The sequence below is a fragment of the Sciurus carolinensis genome, chromosome 6 (genome assembly GCF_902686445.1).
Source record: "Sciurus carolinensis chromosome 6, mSciCar1.2, whole genome shotgun sequence".
In the NCBI taxonomy this organism is placed as follows: domain Eukaryota; kingdom Metazoa; phylum Chordata; class Mammalia; order Rodentia; family Sciuridae; genus Sciurus; species Sciurus carolinensis.
The window spans coordinates 53,889,248-53,913,010 of record NC_062218.1 but is presented as its reverse complement, the minus strand read 5'-3'; the positions used below and the strand labels follow the sequence as shown (position 1 = coordinate 53,913,010).

At 35.8% G+C, this 23,763-nt stretch overlaps 1 protein-coding gene across 3 annotated transcripts in view; it reads left to right on the top strand.

The window, feature by feature from the left end:
- The window catches only part of Sgtb (small glutamine rich tetratricopeptide repeat co-chaperone beta), a 50,539-nt gene that overhangs the window by 20,494 nt on the left and 6,282 nt on the right, over positions 1–23,763 (top strand). For 2 of the 3 annotated variants that reach the window (XM_047556590.1, XM_047556589.1), the window contains exons 6-10: positions 13,605–13,709; positions 19,641–19,779; positions 19,884–19,946; positions 22,078–22,115; positions 22,345–22,428. In XM_047556590.1, the coding sequence (XP_047412546.1) occupies positions 13,605–13,709; positions 19,641–19,779; positions 19,884–19,946; positions 22,078–22,115; positions 22,345–22,428 (429 nt within the window). The remainder of the gene's footprint in view (positions 1–13,604; positions 13,710–19,640; positions 19,780–19,883; positions 19,947–22,077; positions 22,116–22,344; positions 22,429–23,763) is intronic. The other variant, XM_047556592.1, reaches the window with a different exon arrangement.

Sequence of the window (23,763 nt, the reverse complement as noted above, 5' to 3'; positions counted from 1 at the left end):
TCTATTTACATGTGGATTTCCAGTTTTCCTAGCACCATTTGTTGAATAGGCTGTCTTTTATCCAATGTATGGTGCTTTTGTCTAGGATGAAATAACTGTGTTTATGTTGGGGTGTCTGTGTTTTTTTGTTTTTTTTTTTTTTTGGCGGTGCTGGGGATTGAACCCAGGGCCTTGTGCTTGTGAGGCAAGCACTCTATCAACTGAGTTATATCCCCAAACCTGTGTTTTCTATTTTGTTCCATTGGTCTTCATGCCGGTTTTGGTGCCAGTACCATCCTGTTTTTCTTACTGTAGCTCAGTAGTATAATTTAAGGTCTGGTATTATAATATCTCCTGCATCACTTTTCATGCTAAGGATGGCTTTGGCCATCGTGGGCCTTTTATTTTTCAAATGAATTTCATGATTGCTCTTTCTGTTTCTGTGAAGAACATCATTGGGATGTTTGTAATTCTTTATAGGAATTGCATTAAATATGTATAGCGCTTTTGGTAGCATGGCCATTTTAATAATATTGATTCTCCCTATCCAAGAACTTGGGAGCTCTTTCCATCTTCTAAGGTCTTCTTTAATTTCTTTTCGGAGATCTTTCCATCTCCTAAGGTCTTCTTTAATTTCTTTCTTTAGTGTTCTGTAGTTTTCATTATAGAGGCCTTTCACCTCTTTTGTTAGGTTGATTCCTGTTTTTTTTTTTTTTTTTTTTTGAGGCTATTGTAAAGGGGATAGTTTTCCTGACTTCTCTTTCAGCTTGCATCTTTGATCAATTGATTTATTGGTATTGATTTTAAACCCTGCTACTTTGCTAAATTCATTTATAAATTCAAGGAGCTTTCTAGTAGAGTTTTGTGGGTTTTCTAAATGTAGAATCATGTCATAGGCAAATAGGAATAGTTTAAGCTGTTCTTTTTTCCTATTTGAATCCCTTTGATTTCTTTCTTTTGTGTGATTGCTCTGGATAGGGTTTCAAGGGCTATGTTGAATACAAGTGGTGAAAGAGGGCATCCTTGTCTTGTTCCAGTTTTTAGAGGGAATGCTTTGAGTTTTTCTCCCTTTAAAATGATGTTTGCTGCTCTTTAACAGATGAGTGGATAAAGAAAATGTGGTACATATACACAATGGAATATTACTCAGCCTTAAAGAATGAAATTATGGCATTTGCTAGAAAATAAATGGAACTGGAGAATATCATGATAAGTGAATAAGCCAATCCCAAAAAAACCAAAAGCGGTTTTCTCTGATAAGCAGATGCTGATCCATAGTAGTGGGGTGGGTAGGAAAGAAGGAAGGAACTATGGATTATACAGAGGGGAGTGAGGGAAAGGGTAGGGTGGGGGATAGGGGAAGGGTGGTAGACTGAAACACACATTATTACTCTATATGCATGTATGAAAAAAAATTTTTTAAATAAATTTAAAAAATTAAAAAATTTGAAAAAAAATTTGCCTTGAGTTAACATATATAGCTTTTATAATGCTGAGGTGTGTTCCCACTATCCCCAGTTTTTCTAGTGTGTTGAGCATGAGTGGATGTTGAATTTTGTCAAATGCTTTTTCTGCATCTATTGAGATAATCATGTGATTCTTTAAGTCTATTGATGTGATGAATTACATTTCTTTATATCCATATATTAAACCAAACTTGCATCCTTGGGATGAACCCCACTTGATCATGGTGCACTGTCTTTTCATATGTTTTTTAATGTGGTTTGCCAGTATTTTATTGAGAATTTTTGTGTCAGTGTTCATCAGGGATATTGGCCTGCAGTTTTCTCTCCTTGATGTGTCTTTGTCTGGTTTTGGTGTCTTCTTTTTTTTTTTTTTTTTTTTTTTAAATCTCACTTACTTTATTATGAAAATTTTCAAGGTTGAAGGAATTTTATTGCAAATTATAAAACCACACCAAGATTTTGCCATTAGTATTTTTATATATTTGCTTTATCACATATTGATCCATCTATGTGTATCTCTATCCATTCACCTTTCCACCTTACTTTTAATGCATTTCAAAGCAAATTGCAGCAATTAGTTTACTTCTATCCTAAATACATAGCATACATATAATTGATTAGAGTTCATTATTTATTTACTTTTTTCTTTTGAGGTAAAATGTGCCTATAACAAAATACATGAATTTTAATGAACTTTCAATTTTGAAAAATAAATCACCTGTGTAACCTAAGTATATCTCCAAGGTATTGAAAATCACCATTCAGGAAGTTCAGGAAGTTCTTTATGCCCATTCACAGTCAGATGCCTATAGTGTTCACCAGGGACCATAACTGGTGCTTCCGCCTAACACCATAGGTTGGATTTGTCTCCTCTAGAATTTCATATGAAAGAGCTCATACATACTTTTATATATATATATATATATTTTTTTTTTTTAAACTGGGATTGAGCCCAGGGGAGCTTTACCACTGAGGTATACCCCAAGTCTTTTTAATTTTTTAAAAATTTGAGACATGATCTCAATAAACTGTCCAGGCTGGCCTTGAACTTGACCTCCTACTGCTTCAGCCTCCCAAGTTGCTGGAATTATAGGCAGGTACCACTGCCTAGCTACGTAATAATTTTTTCTTTTCTTTTTTTTTTCATGTTAAGCATGTTTTTGTGATTCAGCCATATCATTGCATGTAGTACATTCTTTTTTGCTTGGTAGTATTCTATTGTTTGAATATATCACTGTTTGCTTAGCCACTTTCCTACTCAGGGTTACTTGGTGTCATAAGTTGTTTTTGTAAGGTTGGATCCATAACAAATTCAGTTGGTCATACAGGAAATTTTAATTTTCTTTTTTTTCACAAAAAATTACCTTTGTTAATTTTTTTAGCCCAGAAAAATAGAAAGTCAAAATAAGTTGTAGAAATGAAGTTCCCAAGCTGTGGTTTAATGTTTGAGTTTTATTCTCTGTAATCAGATGAATGTCTATAATTTTTAATTTAGCATATGAAACAAATGAATACATTTAAGAATATCTTGAAATGTTATGACCACATATAAATGGCATCAAAATTTATTTATAGAGCACAGTAAGTCATATACTTCTTAAAAATTTTTTTTTTAGTTGTAAATGAGCACAAGACCTTTATTTTATTTTTTTATTTTTATGTGGAGCTGAGGATTGAACATGCTGGGCAAGTGCTCTACCTCTGAGCCACAATCCCAGCCCCAGTCCATATACTTTTAACTGTGCATATAAAACATTTAAGCCTAAATAAATAAATTTATTTTAATGAGATTAGAGTTCACATGTAGTCTTATTCTACTAATTCTGTATTGGAAGAGATTCTTGGCAATACATCTTTTTGCTTTTTATTTAATTATTGTTGAACGGAAATTCATAATTATGCTCCTCTTTTGCATTTAAATTGTATCTTTTCCCCTGAGGAGTACAGTAATAAAGCATGCTAATTAATATTAAATAATTAGAAAAGCTTATTTATATATCTTAATACAAATGCTAAATAGAACTTCAGAATCATTTTGAGGTTTTTGGGTTTGTTTTGAGCCTCTTGTAGCTATAAATATCTCACTAGCCTATAGCCTTGCCACCTACCCCCTTGCCATTTTTCTTAGCCAGATGCCTGCCAAGAATTGGAAACTCAGAAAATCAGATCTAAATCTTGCCTTTAATATTAATTTTCCCAGTTATATTTCTAATTAAAATATTTTCCACATCCTACACTCACTAGGGTGAACTACAGTTTACTTTTTATAGAAGTGACTTTTTTATGTGTTAGAAAATGATCATTTCGCACAATTCTTTTGCATGACTCTTTCTTTTCTAGTATATATCTTCTATTTTGACCTTTAAGGTTTTAACTGATGCTTAAGAATACCCGAATACTTCCTTGAGAACCAATTATGTATTTTTGCCTTTTTTTGTAAACATTAAGCACTTATAATGAGTAACACTTATATAGGTTTTTGTTATATTCTGCCTTATTTTACATATTTGTTCTCTTTCTTCAGGGAAGGGAAGAGACTGGAGCTTCTGTTTGTTTATATCCCCTATAGTACCTAGCACTGTGCCTTAAAGGAGTTTCGCCAGTTTTTTGTCAGATGAATGAAAGACTATAGAAGGAATATAAGAAATTTTCAGTGATGTTGAATCCACCAGATAGCCATGTGAATACTTACATACATGAAGCAAGAAATGATTGAGTATAGATCTAAAGTACTTTCAAGTACCTTATAGTAGGAAATGAATAGCAGTTTTCTGTTGTCTGTCCCCATATAAACTTGGTGTTTTTATTTCTTTTCTCCAATCTCAATGCTGAATATATTACTTAAACCACAGTAGACTCATGCATAGGATGAATGAATTGAATGACCTAAGCAGTAAATGGAATAAAAGATACACAAGAAAGAAACTGGGTGTAGTGGTTCATGCCTAGCAAGTAAGGATGCTGAGGCAGAAGGATTGCAAGTTCAAGGCCAGCCTCAGCAACTTAGTGATGCCCTAAACATCTCTGTGAGACCCTGTCCCCAAATAAGGTCTTCAAAAGTGGTGGGGATGTAATTCAGTGGGAAAGTGCCTCTGAGTTCAATCCCAGTTTTAAAAAAATTTACACAAGAAAGAGAACACGGTGGAGGCAATTTGTTCAGAAGGCCACTCAGCTCATGTGGACCTATTTTGAAGAGCAGGTAGAACTTAGGTAGAAAAGATGGGAAAACACTGAAGGTTGGAGAGCAAAAATATGACCTTCTTAGCTCTAAGCAAGATGGGAGTAGAGACCTCATGATTTTGCATTTTTTTTCCTACTTCTGTGTGAGCAGTCTGGTCAGTCATTTCATGGCTTTTGAACTCCATATGTTGAACATGGATCGCTTCTCGGTTCTGCTACTTACTAACTGTATGCTCGTGGGTACTCAGTGTTTTAAAATCTGAATTTATTCACGTGTAAAACAAGGGTAATACTGACTACTTCAAAGGATGTTGTAAGGAGTGATAAAGGCCCTAGCATAGTCCCAGATGTTCAAAATTTGTTTCATTTAAAAACAGCATACGATTTTTTTCAGTTGTAGGAATAATTTTTGTAGCATTTATTTATGTGTGAGAGGGCACATGTGAGGTAGCTGTGGCTTTTCCTTTTCTTCTACCTAATGTTCTTTTAAGATGGAAGACAATATTAATGTTTTTGTTTTAACAAAGTAGAGGAAGCAAGGGTGCCTGAAAACATGGAGTCTCTGACTGTGTGGTTCTACTGGAATTTCATTAGTTATGCTCTGATAACCAGACAGCAAAGGCAGAGGGCAGACCACATTGTTATTCAGTTCAGACCTGGCATGTCGACTTCATCTCACAGGAGACTCAAATCTAGCCTGTCTTCTCTTTGCTTTCTGGCCTCCAAGGCTCAACTGCCTCTCTTCTTCCTTTCGTGAGCTGCATAAATCTGCTTTCACGATAGCTTGCCACTTGTGATCTAAAGTTGTCAAGATTGAAAGAGTCATTCTCCTTCCTCCCACCTACCCTCTTTCTGAGTCTGATCCTCCTGGCTTTATTTCTGTCTTGTTGTTGAGTATCTGATGGCAGAGATCTGGGCATCTTCCTTGATGCTTCTCTTGTCCTTATGCCTCTCAAATAGCTAATTTATTCCTTTCTCCTTTAGTTCAGGTTTTTAACTTTTGCTAAATGAGTGCAATAGAGACTTAAAGTGGCCTCACATTTCTACTTACACTCCCACTACAGTCTTCTGCCAAAAAGACATAAAATGGGAAATTTATCTTTCAACTTTTGCTGTCTGTTCACTAGTTCCAAATACCTATTGACCAAATGTATGCTCTACACACACACACACACACACACACACACACACACACACACACCACCCTAGCCTTTTTCTTTTCTGTTAACTTTGTCAGTTTTCACTTTTTTTCCTACTCCATTCCTCTTCTACTACCTATGCACATGTAGCATCAAACTCTGATTTCTTAAGAATACCATGGTGCAACATGTCTCCTTGCTTTATGTGCTTTCCCCTCTGCCTTTAGCGATTTACACCTACTCTAATTGCTTGTACTGCTAGTCATCCTTCAAAACCTGTTAGATACTGCTTTTCTGAGGAAGACATTCTTAATTTCTCCTCTTCCAGCCTCCTGACCATGCCCCTACAGTCTTCCTTTCCATGTCCTGTGGTTTGGTGCCATCAATATGATAGTCCCTAGACACATGTAGCTATTTAAATTTACATAAATCAACGTGCAATAAAATTCAAATTAATTAAAATGTAATAAAATGAAACAATAAATTCCTCGTTCACACTAGTACATTTCAAGTACTCATTAGTCACATGTAGCTAGGGACTGCTGTGTTGGATAGTGTGGATTAAGAACTTCTGTGTCACAGGAAGTCCTGTTGGATGACTCTGTATAGGGCTAACCATACCTTTCTCCATGCTGCTCTTCCTTTGATCTCTTATAGTTGTACTTACCATACTATTTATTTACTTATCTGTTTCTCTATTAGACTATGGGAGGTTGGAGGGCAAGGGATATCCTTTTTATCTCTTTATAGTGGTTTTGAGAGTCTAGCATATCATAGGTGTTCAACAAAAATTTGGGTCAAATTGATTCAGTGAAGTTTTAAAGGGATATTGGTCTCTACCTGAAGAATTCTAACAATGAAACAGTCACATGGCAGCATGTATGTGTATTTGTTCTTTTTAAAACCAGTTTATACCTATTGAAAATCTATTTGAATTTATTGAGACAAATATTCATATACATTTACCTGATAATCAACACCAGTTGACATTTTGTCTCATTTTCTTCCTTTTTCTTTTTTTCTCTATGTTGGGGCATATATATGTATATGTGTGTATGTGTGTGTGTGTGTATATAATATATATATAATATACATACATATATATATAATTATACATATATATAATTTTCTTGCTGATATATTGGTGTATATACAGAAGTACATAAGTACATATTCACATTTAAAAAAAAACATTTTTTGCTTTCTGAGACAACAGGGTATTTTACATTTGCCTTATAGTTTCCTTGCCTTAGACCTGAGCTCAGTTATTTCTCTAATGACCCTATGTTCCTTTCAGTGAAGAATAGCATTTAGATATCAATATCTGGTTGTGAGACATGATAATTTGTGTGAGATATTATTGCTTTTAGGTTTATTCAATCCACTGACCTAGGAAATATATTTTTTGAAAAGTCATTAGTAGACAGATAACTTCAGTTTACATTCCAGTGTCATAGACTTTTCCCTCACCTCCCATTTGATGTTTCTTTCTTCTCCCAGATTGAAAACCCTGCTGTCCCACCACCAGGATACTCATTTCCTCTGTCATTTGGTATATTTCAATTGATGTTATAATACCAGTATTACACCACTAACAAGCCTACTAGGTGAAATTCAGGATTTCTTTGTAATTTTTCTTTTTGTTCTTAGAATACATTTCAGGATATATACTCAGAATACTATGCTTGAAAGTTGCTTGGATTCTTTCTTTTTGATATAAAATTAGAGTTACTTGTTTCTGTTTTACTCAAATTGAAGGGTTTCTTTTTCATCTTTTTGGAGTCTTGCTCCCATTTCTGTCCCATCTATTGCATTCCCACTCATCTCCTAGAAGATAGAGTGAGAGTTTTAACATAGATTGGACTTCTAACTCATGGCAGTGTTTCACATAAAGTTAAATTTAAAAGGATGATCAATACTGATTCTTTCTATATCTAGCAAGGTTCTTTGCCTAATGTCTGATGTTAGTGTTCTATACCAGATTATCTTTTTCTGTTCCTTTAACTTTAACCTGTACTTGATTATGTTTTTGGTGATATCTTGTATCCAAGTTGAGAATTTCCATTTCCCAAGAGCAACTTTGTGATTACTGATAAATTTGAATTGTTTTCAGCTATCTTATGTTTTTGAAGCATGCTTTTTTCCTTGGCTTCCCCTTCTCCTGTCTTTTTGCCTTCTGGTTTGAAAAGAATCTTCATTTCTTTCTTTTTAATTATTTGGGAGTTTTACATTCCATATCTGTTATTTTAATGGTCAGCCTTGTCATGAATTACTTTGCATTGTATATTCAGTCAAATAGACCCATACCTCATTTCACATGAACTATCAAAACAGGTTTGTTGAATATTATCTTTTCATAATTGAATTAATTTAACTGAACCAAAGGACTATAAATTTATTGTTTAATAAATATTTTAAAAATTTAGAACATCAGTTTGAAAAGTAAGCACGTCAGTCCTGCATCTGAAGAAAGATTGACAGAAAACTAGACTCAAAATCACCTTTTCCTTCTAGTTTTCCAGTCTTTCCCCTCTCCCTAAACACTGCCTGTTGTTCCCAATGGCCCATAAGCACTATTCAGGACAGGAGTGTTATTTTGCTTATTGCCATATCCATTATTAAAAGTATGCATTAGGAAACTAATGATAGATGTGCTAGTTGAATGAATAAAGTAGAAATATTTCATCTGAAGAATTAGTGGACTGGTAATGGGATGGAGGAAAGGAGAATGGAAACTGACATGAAAAGATTTGCATGTCAAACATTAATTATACTTGTTTGGTATGATCTTGAAGATGGAGGTGAGCCCTACTACAGGGAGAACACAGAGCATCTGCTCTCAGGATGTAAGTGGCTTCATTATGTTGTTAGTTCCCAGTCATTCCCAAAGAGGTTTTTTTGTTGTTGTTTTCTTTTTTGTATCAGCAATTGAACTCAGGGGCACTTAACCGTTGAGCCACATCCCCAGCCCTTTTTTGTATTTTAATCAGAGACAGGGTCTCACTGAGTTGCTTAGGGCCTGGCTAAATTGCTAGGACTGGCTTTGAACTTGCCATCCTCCTGCTTTACCCTCCTGACCTGCTGGGATTACAGGTGTGTGCCCCCTCCCCTGGCTCTCACAGAGTTTTGAGATAGAGGTGATACAGCATTAATTGGTCAGATAAATGGTTCCTAATTGCTCTGAGATTCTGTGCAAAGTGAATGGAACACATTGCCGTCCTTAATTTATAGCTGGATTCAGGTACACAGTTAGGGTCTTTTATTGTTTGTTTGTTTATGTGTTGTGGTACTGGGGTCAGGGCACTCATCCACTGAGCCACATCCCTACCCCCACTTTTTATATTTTATTTAGAGAGAGGGCCTTACTAAAACGCTGAGGCTGGCTCTGAGTTTGTGATCTTCTTGCCTCAGCCTCCCAAACCGCTGGGATTATAGGTGTGTGCCATCACACCTGGCATAGTTAAAGTTTTATTTTCACCTTAGACTTGTAACGATAAATGTTTCTAAAGTTCATTTATTTTATTTGTTGCTGGGTAGACTTAGTCTATGATAATGTTGTGTGTACCTAGAATGAAAATTAGTGTATTAGGTGGGTGTGAATATACATTTATTAATGATACAGTTTACTTAAGTAGGACTTACTTACTGGTAGTACACTTACTTACTTAGCATGTACAAGGCCCTGAATTTAATTCCCAGCACTGAAAAAAATTAAGCAAAGGAATACAATAAAAATATATACATAAAGTCAACATTAAATTCAGAATGTAGTTATACACTAGTAGCTTGAAATACAATCCACATGTTAGTATTGTTCCCTTTGAAAACTTCTGCTATATAACAGAGTATGCTAAGTCCTATGTATTAGAATTTAATTTCTAATTACATTTTAAAAATCAAATTCAGTTATCAAAAGACAGGTATTTCCTTTTAGTTGCCTGAAGGCATTTAGTAAATGTTTAGGTAGAGATTTGATTTTTTTTTTTTAAACCATGTCATTATTTCTCTGTCCTCTTTTCAGAGTATCCCTGCCTCCATCCTTTCATTGATACTTTTATCCTTCATAACTTTTCTATGCATGTGTGCAGCCACATACACTGATTGGAATAGAAGACCCTTAGCATTTGCTGTTCTGCACAATCACCTTTTGCAGATTTATAGAATGAGATGTCCATGATATATCAGATTCTAAGCCTGTGAATAAGGAGACAGAATTGCCTTTCCTATAGGATCCAGACTTAGTATAGATTGCATATTCAGCTGTATAAGTCCTTCCCCCAGGGTCTGTACTTAGATATAGTAAAATCATTTAAAAAAAACCTGTCTTAAAGCTTAGGCCATGAACTCCTTTCTTCCCAGTTATGTTGTTCTTCATAGAAGAAATTTCATTTGGTAGGTTTGTAATCACCGTTCAACTTCTTGAGTTGGCAGGATTTAAGACAGTAATACACTCTCTGAAATGTTCTTCAAGCAACTCAAACAGCAGGCAGAATAGACAAGTATATTTGAAAACTTCTGGGTCCTCTTCCTGACTCTCTGGACTAAAATCACCCTTGGAAAAGAGCTTGGTCTAAGCTAACACCTCATTCTTCCCCTATTGTTACTATGACACACAGTTTTGTTTCTGAATGGATTGTGATTTAGAAAATCAAATTGGGCATAAAAGTATGATGTTGTGGTTTCTGTGTTTTGTTTTTTTCTTCCTGGTACTGGGGATTGAACCCAGGACTTCTGTATGCTAGGGAAATGCTCTCCCATTCAGCTATACCCTCAGCTCAGTGTGAGTTTTTTGTTTGTTTGTTTTTGTTTTGTTTTGTTTTTGTGGTGCTGGGGATTGAATCCAGGACCTTGTGTACATGAGGCAAGCACTCTGTCAACTAAGTTATATCCCCAGCCCCAGTGCGAGTTCTTTGCAAATGTATTTTCTGGGAGTTTGTATGCATGTGTCAGCCATTGACATGTCTATAATCTAGTGAAGGCTGGACTTGAAAATTTTCTCAAAGTTAAACTACTCTAAAAGGAAAATCTCAACTTGTCTGGAAGCTTGTAAATTTTACATGGTATAACTGATAAATGCTTATTGGCCTGGAATGTTTGCATTAGATGGGGAATGACAGTGACGCAGACTCATATATTGTTAATCTGCTTTGCATAGACCTGTCTCTAGGGGAATTCCTCAGTGTCATGACCCACATGACTGTTTACTCAGCTTCCCTAGTGGGGCAGCGAGGGGATGGAAAAAAGACAGACACAAAAGTTGAAAAAAGTGGGACTTGGTGGATCAGCCCACTTCTGATGGAAGAAGACTGACTGACCATGAGCAGGCTCTGCACATTTATTATATAGGTTTAAACATCAAAAGGATTTATTGTGAGAAAGCATCTTCAAGATAAATATAACTGAAGTTGTGGGTAAAACAGCCCCATTAGGGCTTATCAGCTTGTGCCCAGCTCCCTCTGGGCAGCTGGTGTTTGAACACAAGGCTATGAACTAATAAATTCTATGACTGGCACAGAATCTCCCTTGAGCAGGGCATCACCTTACTGATTGAGCAATCTTTGACTTGCACGGAGACATTCCCAAGAGACTGGGAGGTGTTGCCTCTGTCTTTGGACCGTATAAAAGCAATGATTCATTCATTGCTCCCAATATCCCAATATCTTCCTGTTGATCAGAACTCTCTGTTCCTTTTTCCTTTTGTTCCTACTATATGTGGTTAATTCTTCGAGACTTTTTGGTGGATTTATATTCCCAGGCTCAAATTCCAGGACTGGCAATCTTACTTTTAGCAACTTCTCTCCAGGATTCATTTTCCACACTGCATTCTGTTCATAGAGACCTAACAAATAATTAATCTATTTTCATGCATGCTCTTTTAGTATTTATGGAGCATAATAATAAGCTTGATATGATATAGAAAGCAGTATTAAAAATTCTAAATCTATAGTTTGAAGGATAAGAGATTAGAGAATACTTAAGGATTGCTGAGGATCAGCAAGGAGCAAAACTTGGATATAGATGACATTTTAGTCAGTTTTATTGTTTTCATCTGTGCTTCGTAGAATTCTGGTAAGTTCCTAAGAGAAGTTACCTTTGGCCAATTTCAAGGAAGCATATGTTAGGGCAGTTTAACAAAAAGATTTTTTTAACACAGTTAAAACAACAAATAAATGTATAGGAGAAGAACAAAAATGAGAGCAGTGCTTCTCAGCATGCAGTGGGAGAGGACAGTGAGGTCAGAGTTTGGGATAGCATGGGGCATTTGTAGAGGACTTTTGTTTGCAGACTCAAAAACATGAAGGAAAGTCAGTTTCTAGCTTGCAAGCACAAGTTTTCAGAAAGTGCTTCCTTACGTTTCTTAATAGAAGGGACCCAGGCCTTGGAGTTCCTCTGTGAGGCAGCGGGGCTGTAGCATAGCACTCATTTCTTTGTGGTGGTGAGAGTCTAAGAAGTGATTACTATATGTGGCCCTGGCACCTGATCACTGTTGCTCATGCAGCTATTGTTTTTTGGCTACTGGCATCCCACATTGTTTCTTTCTTCTTCCTTTTTTCCTTCCACATGTTATGTTGTACATAATGATGAGATTTGTTGTTACATATTCATACATGCACACAATATAATTTAGCCAATATCACCCCTCCCTCCCTCTGTTTCCTTTCCTTTACAATCTCCCTTTGATTTTCATTAGATTCTGTCCCCCATCTTTTTCCTCTCTAGCTTCCACATAGGAGAGTAAACATAAGATCCTTCACCTTCTGAGTTTGACTTATTTTGCTTAACATAATGGTTTCAAGTTCCATCCATTTTTCTGAAAATGACATAATTTCATTTTCATGGCTGAATAAAACACCATGTGGTACATATACTACATTTTATTTATTCATGTGTTGATGAACATCTAGACTGCTTCCATAATTTGGCTGTTGTGAATTGTGGTGCTCTAAATATGGGTATGCTTGTATCACTGTAGCAAGATGACTTTAATTCTTCAGGATAAATACCAAGGAGTGGTATAGCTGGGTCATATGGTGGTTCCATGCCTAATCTTTTAAGGAATCTCTGTACTGATCCCATAGTGAATGTACTAATATACAGTCCCACCAACAGTGAAAAGTGTTCCTTTTTTTCCACATCCTCTCCAGCATTTATTTTTGTTTGTTTTCTTGTTGAATGCCATTCTGACTAGCTGAACACCCTTCTTAGAGCTCCTGTTTTTCTCCTTGTTTCTGTTGGAAATATTACTGTGGAATTCACAAGCACAAGGATTTCAGTCTGGGCAAATATCCTTTTTCCAAATTTGACTTTTTTAACTTTTTCTTGAGGGATAAGATTATAAGAACTTCTGGGAAACTGAAGGAAATAAAGTTTAGTCTGCTTGAGAAGTTAACAAATAAGAGGAACTTTCAGTGGATTGGGATATTGCTATTATTTGTACTTTACTATGAAAATGATCAGTTGACTGCACAGCAGTCTCTGCAGCCCTTCAGAGCACTCGCTTACTCCATGTGCCTAACAGTCCAGGTATCCTGTTGTTCTCAATTTTCTGTTTGGGAAAATTATAAAAACAGTAAGTAGGTAGATTAGTTGAATGACTTGCATATTTGTCTTTTCTGTTGCAAAGCAAAGAGTGAAAAGAAGCCTGCATTTTTTTCTGAAAAGAATTTTCTGAGCTTTTTACAAATTTGATCATAAAATTATCTTAAACAGTTTAACTTAGAAATTTATTAGGAGTGTTTTACCATTTGGGATAAGGAAAATATGACTTTGTTAGTACCTGAAAATCTAAATTAGTGCCTTGGTAGCTACTTATAATAAATATCTCTTTTCTTTCTTTTAGGGCTGCTGCTCAAAGCAAATTAAGCCATTACACAGATGCAATAAAGGATTGTGAAAAAGCAATAGCAATCGATTCAAAGTACAGTAAGGCCTATGGGAGGATGGGGTAAGTTCTGGGAGAATGTACTAAGTTGTACCAAGTAGTATCAAATACACTGTTCTTAATGACTTCATTATGAATTTCCTGCTTAGTTCTATACTCTGTGAACTAGTAAGAAGATAAATATAACATAAGGGAGGAATTGACTACAGATTTTGTGACTTGATAGTAGTTGTTTTATGACTGATTGGTTATTGGAGAAGATGCTGCAACCACATATGCAGAGTCATTTCTTGTCCATAACCATAAATCTAGATGAGTACCCAACATGTCCTATTCTTACATTGAAATTCACCTTTTCATTCTCTTATGTGATTATTTTGCACTCAGCCCTTGCAAATTTCCACTACTCCCCTTCCATGGTGACTTTCAGCTTATATTGCTTTACACTTAATTGAGAAAGTAGACCTATTTTGAAGAGGAATAACTCATCTTCCTATTTCTAAGTCCACCAATCTACTTGCAATTGTATCTACATAGATTGCCTTTTTTCCTGTTAAAATGGAAGGGTTCTTATCCTAAAACCATCACTTGCATCCCTGCTGTAAGATCTCATTCTTTTGTACTTTTGACTTCACACTTGTAATTATCCCCTTCATCTTCTATAACATTCATTTCCCTATCTCTAATAGATAATGACTGGCATGTGAAAAGGGAATGAAAAATCATCCACTGGAATCATCCCATGTTCCTCTCCAGCAGTTGTCTCACATCTCAGTTCTTTTCTTTATAAAGCCTCTGATGATTATCTGTCCTTCCTGTCTCATCTTCATCATCTCTCATTCCTTCTTTAGCTCTCTCTAATAGGTCTTTTGTCTATGTCACTATAATTATTTGTTTTGTCAACTTGACTTGGTAGGGAATCTTCTTGGTAAAAAATTTCTGTGTGTATCTATGGGGGTATTTCTGGAAGGGATTAGCATTTGACTCTGCAGATTGAGTAAAGTTCATCCTCCCCAGTGTGGGAGGACAGCATGCAATCCTTTAATGGCCTAAATAGAATGAAAAGTTGGGAGGAAAGGGATTCTCTCCATCCATTCTCTGCTCTAGCTGGGGTATCCATTTTCTCCTTCCTTGAACCTCAGTATTCCTGGATCTCAAATCTTTGGACTTTAACCTTGACTTAAACCATTAGCTCTCCTGGTTTTCAGGACTTCTGGTTTCAACTCTACTAATTTTCCTGGGCCTCTGGTTTGCAGATGGCAGATAGTGGAACTTCCTACCTTCCATAATGAGCTACTGCTTCCTAGTAAATCTCTTTCTATATCTCTCTCTGTACTATTGGTTTCTATATTAGTCTGGATAACTCTGACTAATACAATTACTGTGTTGAAATAGTTCTATTCAAGGTCACCAGTTTTCAGTATTTTATTGGACCTAGTGTTCAGTTCTGTATCCTCACTCTACTACATTTATAGTATTTGGTACAATTAACATAAGTTTGGCAGATTTTATCCTCTAGGATTTATCACACTTGCCTTGTTTTCCTTCTACTTCACTGTGTACTCTTTTCCAGTCTCGTTGGCTGGTTCTTCCTCCTTTACTAACTCTGAAAATGGTGTTTTTCAGGGCTTTGTCTTCTGCTGTGTCTTCATTTTATCTTCTGATTGCATCCTGCCTCAGACTTTTAAACTCCATCTATAGTTGTTATTATTTGCAGATTCTGTATCTATGAATCTGCCTACTTGATAAAATTTATGTGTAATCCACACTTCAATATTGATTTATGGTCATTGACTCTGAGGTCATTTGTGGACATTCACAAGAGGTGAAAACTTCGAGTTTTCTGATGTGTGCTCTCTCAGCTGAGGTTGATAACATGATAGTCTCCTTTCTTATTTTAGCTCATACTGAAACAGTCTTTTTGGTGATACATTTTTTTTTTTTTTTGTATTTTTGAATCTTTTGTTTGTGAGTTTTCTGCTTATCGTGGCCCAATGTATAGGCTGAAGTGTTTTCTAGTGTTCCTAAGCGCAAAAAGGTTGTAATATGCCTTATGGAGAAAATACATGTGTGAGATAAGCTTTGTTTAGGCATGGGTTAGGCTTGTGGCGGTGATTTCAGTGCTAATTAATCAGAAATGTATTTTAAATAAGGTTTATCTAAACAGAAACACTTATAAAACAAAGTTATGTACTGATCAGTTGATGAAAATATGAACAGAGGTTCATAGGAATATAAGCTCATGCATTCCCTAGGAATAATTTGGTATTTACTAATTCATGGAGACTGTATAGAACATAACTTCTGTGAATGAGAATCAACTGTATATGTTAATGAGTCTCTCAAGTTATATGTCTGAACTTCTAACTCATATATTCAACCATTTTTCATTATGTTCAGATAGTTAATAGGCATTTTGTTTCTAACAGAACTTTCGTTCCATCCTTAAATCTTTCCCTTCTCTGTAAATCATACCATCATTCATCTACCCAGTGCTACCCAGGTTAAAAGTTGAGGAGTCATTCTTTATTCTTATTACACCTGGCACATCTAATCTATCAGCAAGTCCTGTGTAGCCTAGTTTCTGAGTGTATCTTAGATCTAGATATTGAGCACTGTTTTGCTTACAGTCCTACTCCAAACTGCATTCTCTTACTTAGAATACTGCCATCACTTCCTAAGTGGTCTCCTTGCCTCCATTCCACCTCTCACACTGGCTGTTCCTCTAGCGAGAGCAGAGTGAGCCTTCTAAAATACATAATTTAGATCCTGTCACTCCACTGCAACTGGAATGAAGTATGAGCTATAAAATAATGGTCCCATATATTCTGGCACCTTACTGCTCTGACATCATCTCTTTCTACACTATTTTCTATGCTCTTTCCTGTTCAGCCTTTGTCCCATACCTTAAACATACCAAGCAAGACTCCAAAAGCCCAGGAAATAAGCAGGAATCAATAAATGGGATAGATTCAAACTAAAAAGCTTTTTCTCAGCAAAGGAAACAATCAACAATGTGAAGAGAGAGCCTACAGAGTGGGAGAAAATCTTTACCACTGGCACTTCAGATAGAGCACTAACCTCCAGAATTTATAAAGAACTCAAAAAACTTTACACTAAGAATACAAATAACCCGCTTTCTCTACTTCCTGATCATGAGGTGAGCTGCTTCTCTCTGCTACTCTCTTCTACCATGTTGTTTTCTATCTCACCTGGAGCCCTGAGAAATGGAGCAGGCTGTCTATGGACCGAGACCTCTGAAACCGTGAGTCCCTAAATAAACTCTTCCTCCTCTGCAGTTGTGTTGGTCAAGTCATTTAGTCACAGCAGCAAAAAAGCCGACTAAAATAGAAGTTGTATTATTTTAACTGGGAAGTTGAGGTAGAAGCTCGATCCCCTCGTCCTGGCTTGGTGTCTCACCATTCCGACATCTGCTTTTTACCAGATGATGAAAGAATTCACTGACATGAGTCCCAGGAAGAGGCTTGTGCACTTTTTCATTGATTAAGACGTGTGTGTGTCTGAGTCCACATGCATGTGAACCAATGATGTCCGAAGTTTGACCCCATCTGCTATAAAATTTTGCATCCTGAGAAGTCAAGTTAGCCCTCTTTACAGATGATATACTCTTATTCTCAGAAGTACCCAAAGGCTGCACCAAAAGACTTCTAGAGCTGAGAAACAAATTCAGCAAAGAAGCAGGATACAAGATCAACATACAAAAAGTCAATTGCTTTTCTATACACCAATAATGAACCCACTGAGAAAGAAATCAGAAAAACTTCACAATAACTTCAAAAAATATCTAGGAATAAACCTAACCATGGAGGTGAAAGACTTCTTAAGGAAAATTTTTAAATGTCGAAAAAAGAAATTAAAGAAAACACTAAAAGATAGAAAGGCCACCCATGTTCATGGATAGGCAAAGTTAGTACTGTTAAAATGATCAAATTACCAAGGGTCATCTTCAGATTCAATGTAATCCCATTAAAATACCAATGGCACTATTCATAGAACTAGAAAAAATCCAAAAATTTGTGAGGAAGAATGAGATTCAGACTAGCCAGAGCAATCCTGAGCAAGAAAATCAAAGCTGGAGGCATCACGATACCCAATCCCAAATTATACTGCAGAGCCATATTAACTAAAATAAGCAGCATGGTACTGGCCATAAAAATAGACACATAGACCAGAAAAGAAGAAGCAGAGACAAATCCACATAGATACAGTCATCTGATTATGGACAAAGGTGCCAGAAACATGCTGGAGCAAAGACAGACTTTTAGACAAATGGTGCTGGGAAAACTGGTATCCATGTGTAGAAGGATGAAACTAGATCCCTGTCTTTCACCGTGTACAAAAGTCAATTTAACATGGATCAAAGACCTGGATATAAGACCAAAACTTTGCTACTGCTTTGAGAAAGCATGGGAAAACACTTAAAGACACAGGCTTTGGCTTCCTGAATAGGACGACTGTAACTCAGAAATAATAGCAGGAATTGACAAATTTAAAAGCCTTTACATAACAAAAGGAGCAGCAGTGTGAAGAGAGAGTTTCCAGAATGGAAGAAAACTTTAGCTACTCTTATGACAGAGGATTAATATCCAGAATACATGAAGACCTCCAAAAACTCAACACCAAAAATATGAAATAACCCATTCAGTAAATGAGTAAATGAACTGAACAGACACTTCACAAAAGAAGTACAAATGGGCAATTTGCAAAAAATGAAAAAACCATCCACATCTTTAGCCATCAGGGAAATGCAAAGCAGTACTACATTGAGATTCCAGGTCACACCACTCAGGATGGCAAATGTCAAAAATACAAATAACAACAAATTCTTTTTTGCTTCACAGGAAAAAAAAAAAAAGAAAAGAATACAAATAACCCAATCAATAAATAGGCTAAGGAACTGAGCAGACACTTCAATGTGGCATTTTTGAGCAACTCTTTATTCTCTTTAGTATTTATCCTTTTTGATTGCATATTTGACACTTGACCTTCCCAAGTAGAATGAGCTTTTCTTAAGATCTGAAATTTATCTTTTTCATTGTGGAATTCTGAGTATTCAAATAGTCCTGGTACACAGTAGGGTTTTAATATTTATGGCTATTGATTAAGTGAGGACTCTGATGAAGTATCTTTCAGGGTTGATGGATGGAAAATTAATTAGGTTGTGAGAATTTCTGTTGTTGGCACTGTACTTTCTCTATATCAGAAGTCTCTGAGGTAAATCAGAAAAGAAAAAATTGGATTAATTTATTAAAAACAATCTCAGAATAAACAAAAACCCCCAACACTAGCTTTCCATGTATAACATTATTATTTAGTTCTGAAGTAATTTTCCAATAAATAAATTATAACTAGGTGGAGGTAAACATTAAAATTGAGTGACTTTTACTTCTGCCTGGGTAATAATTTATTATTTGAGTTGTAAAGGATGCTAATTTTATCTATTTAACAAAAATGTCTTGAGTTCAGGATAGTCATCTGATACCCTACAGCCTATTTTTTTAAAATAGAAAACTAATATTTATGGTTGCTTAAAGATACTGTTAGGAAGAAAGAAAGTGGAATATTTTGAAGCAAAAATATATTTTAGAGTTTTCAAAAATGGAACTAGCATCATGGATTTACATGACCATAGTATTGTCAGTATAAATCTTTGTGGAGTTCACTCTAGGCATTCATGAAGCAAACTACCTCAATATTAGACTTTAAAAATGGAAAAGTAGATAAAGTTCATCTCTAAGCATTAAGTTCACAGTCCATATGGTATAACCAAGGTTTTCAGCAAGCAGAATAGAGAGAAATAAGATTTATAGAATCTTGGAATTAGAGGGAATTTTAGTGATACTCTTGTGAACCACAGTATAATGAATAAATTAAGTATAATCTGAATTAGAATTGAATACTAAAATTGATTGTGATATCCTGATGTTCTTTAGCATAACTCTTATACTCTGTATTACTCTATATTTTCGTCAGGCTGGCCCTCACTGCTATGAATAAATTTGAAGAAGCAGTTACAAGTTATCAAAAGGCATTGGATCTTGACCCTGAAAATGATTCCTATAAGTCAAATCTGAAAATAGCAGAACAGAAGTTAAGAGAGGTATCTAGTCCTGTAAGTTGTTAATGCAGAATGAGTGAAATATGTTCTGTCATTCATAATTTATTGAAATTAATTTTTAGTGGTTGGAATGATTCTTAGATATAACTCTTTTACAGACAGGAACTGGATTGAGCTTTGACATGGCTAGCTTAATAAATAATCCAGCTTTCATTAGTATGGTGAGTATATTTCCTTTTACTGGCTATTTTATCTAGTCATATATTTCCAAACATTTGTTTTTTTCCATTCTTTTTTAAGAGATGGGGGTCTTGCCATCTTGCCCACACTGTCCCCAACTCTTGGGCTCAAGTGATCCTCCTGCCTCAGCCTTTGAGTAGATGGAACTACAGGCTGAGCTTTTCAGAAATAAATAAGGGAGCTTCTGTGGTGGTGGTAGTGAAGTACTGAGGGCAGAGGCCAATGCAGAGATGGTTTCCTGTCTACCTGCCTCTGAAAGAAGCCAGGTATGGATGTCAGGAAGTCCCTAGATTCCCCACAGTGGAATATAAAAATCTGTGCACATGTGTGCTTTTCTAGGAAGAAAACCATATATGGCATAAAAATCTGCAATTACACTGAAGGTTAAATTTCTTATGTGAAACTGGTTCCAGGAAGATATATCTAAGAATTAGGCCTGAGAATTGAGGCTATAGTGGTTCCCCAAGCTTGTCCCTCAGCGTCAAGCTTAAGCATTTATATGAGGTTGCTGGGGATGTAGCTCAGTGGTAGAGTGTTTGCCTTGAATGTACAAGGCTCTAGGGTTGTTAACCATCACTGCAAAAAAAAAAAAAAAAAAAGTTTATTTGAACTTTTCATGTAAGACTCATATATGTGAATTCTATTTTTCAAACCAACAAAATAACTTAGGAATCCTTTGGAAAGCATACATGCTTTGGTCCATTATGTGATAACTTTGATTTAGTGGGTATAGGCTGTTACCTGGGCATACAAAGCTCCCCAGAGGACTATATACTTTGGATGAGAAATATTCTGTCATATGCTATGCTCCTGGAAGGCAAGAAATCTGTTCTTATTCATTTTTGTTTCCTTCAAATAAATATGTCATAGATACATTAAAATCAGTTGAAACACAAATGCCTCATTTCCAGTGAGATTAGGAGGTCTACTGAGCAGTTGGTAGTACCTCTACCCCCACCATCAAATTTAGTTGGTCTTAACTACCAACTTGCTGGCAAATATATATGTAAGGTTTGTGACATTTTTTAACCTAGTTACCCATTTCCAGGATTCAGGTTATGCTATTGTTAATAAGATGTAAACTTAAAATGACTTCATTTTAGAAGAAAAATGTATATCCCTCCTACAAATGGAAAGCCAACACTATCATAATTATAGAGTACCTCTTAAAATATATAATAAAATTATTATTGAGTTCTCAAAAAAAAAAGATGTAAAAATGAAATTCTTTTAGATTTGACTTAGGGGCTTCAAGGTGCTATGTGCCAAGATAAGGTGTGACATCACCTTGCAGGAGTTAAATAAGGCAATGATTAAAAACATATTTTTGACTCTGAAAAAGAGTCAGGGCTCCTGAAAGGGGTGGTGCACACCAGTATTTCCAGCTTCTTAGGAGGCTGAGGCAGAAGGATCTCAAGTTCAGAGTTAGCTTAGGCAACATGGCAAGACCATGTCTCAGAAAAAAGACTGAGGATAAAGAGGTCAGTGGTAAAGAGACCCTGGGCTTAATCTCTAGTACCACAAAAAAGGGTCAGGGCTGGTGATAAGCCCATGCTTAGCATGTATGAAACCTTGAGTGGACTCCCTGCTCTGAAAATAAAGGTCAGCTTGATAGAGATTAGAAATGGGGTTTGGGAGAGAGTTACACAGTTCCAAAGCCCTGCTCCAGGCGTGAAGTGGGAAGCCTGCCTTCATCTCAGTCCTATTGAGGAAGGGCTTTTCTGGTCCATTCAGAGAACCTCACAGACCAGTTACAACCAAAAGGGTCTTTTGGAGTAAACCCTTTCAAGTGTAGGAGATTCTTTATACTTTTAAAGTTTCTATTTTTCCTTTTGGTTTAATTGATCTGATCAGCAATAGTAAGTAACCTGCCATCAGTAGCCTTAATTTATAGTGCTATTTATAGTATTGAATCTCATTAGCTTTACTATATTTTTTTAATGTCAGTTTTCCCAGTATCTATTTTTACCTTTCCATTTCCTTTACTTTACTTAGCACTGAGGCTACAAAATGTTAGTACTTACATAGTTTAGCTTTCATACCTTTAAAAAAATCTTTGTTAAATATCCCTATTGACTGCCTTTAATGGGAGGTACTATTTTTCAATTCCAGGCAGCAAGTTTAATGCAGAACCCTCAAGTTCAACAGCTGTAAGTACACAGAAAGGGCCTGTTACATTTTCTCCTTCTACTTGCCAGGCTTTTAAGTTGAGCACATCAGCTAAAAAATGATAAAACTTCCCTAAATGCCAGTCAGTTGGAACTTAAAACCACAATTCTATCTAACCTCTTATATAATGTGGGCTTAGCTTTTCCTGGCCAGTTATCCTGTTTGTTAAGAATATATCCTAACTTCAGTCATATCTTTTGCATACTGTAGAATGTCAGGAATGATGACAAATGCCATTGGAGGACCTGCTGCTGGAGTTGGAGGCTTAACTGACCTGTCTAGCCTCATCCAAGCGTAAGTCTTAAAGCAGAAATAATGAAAATGTATTTTATAAAGTGAGGGGCCAGGGCTTGCAGCTGTTGCTGCTTTTTAAATCTTTTACTATTAATATCTCTGGTCTCCTTAGAAGTTATTAAATCAAAAGAAGTTCATAAATAGGAATTACTTTTCAGATTGAAAGGCAGGAATCCAAAAGATGTGGGTCTTCTGTCTAGCTCTGTCTTTTGAGAAGGGCAATCATGTGTATTCAGTATACTTTTTTCCCTTCCCAGTGAATCTTCAAATATCAGCAAAATCTTTAAGGACAGAAATTAGAAGAAAGTAGGCAATTTACATTGCTACTGAACAGATAGAAAAATTGAGGTGTAGGTTAGTGACTTACTCACGAGTTCAGAGCTTTAGTAGCAGTTTTTGATCTATACTTAGTCTTCGGATTTGCAGCCTAATTATTTGTTACTTCCTTTTTTAAAGTCAGTATGAAATCAGGGTCCTCGGTTTCTTACTTGGGGATATTTATAGAAGTTCCTAAGGACTCGGTGACCTGCTATTTGTAAAGGCATAGAAACAGTAAGAATCTTATATCCAAATGTAATTTAATCTCATATATAAAGCAATTAATCCTCCATTTTTGCCAATGAAGACACAAGAAAAAGTTTTTTGACAGACTTGAGTAATTACTCAGGAATGTAGATGAAAGTCAAATATCGACCTAAAATGTATTTTTAAATTGTGTTTAGTTCAGTGGTAGAATATTTAGTGAGCATTTCCAAGGCCCTGGGTTTGATCCCCAACACTGCAAAAATAAGTGAAAATAAATAAAATCATGTTGCATGTATTAATGTTCAGACCTTTTAGGGAACTTCCTCAAATTTTTTCAGTATCTCTCATTACTTAGAGAAACTCCTTGTTTCTTTTCATTTGAGCATATTTCCTTTTCTTGTATCCAAATTGCTTAAGATACTTTGCTTTTTGAATCTGTGTCTGACACTGTCACTGGAAGTTTTATATGATACTACAAGTACCATTGCTGTTTTTGATTATGATTATATAACCTCTTAGAATACTGCATTTTTACAGTGATCTTTAAAGTGGCATGATTATTATGATGTCTGACACATACAACTGAGGTCACAAACTCAAGAAATTTCTTTGCCTTTATAAGAATCAATTGTTAGGTAACATCTACAGGCATCCCAAACTGGGTGTCACACCTTGTCCTATGAGAAACTAGTAAGACTTGATTCTTAAGAGTATTATATTTGAATATATACAATAAAAGCATCTACTGACCCCTTTGCTTATTGTGATTAAACATCAGAAGGATAGATTTCACTCAATTCAGGCACTCAC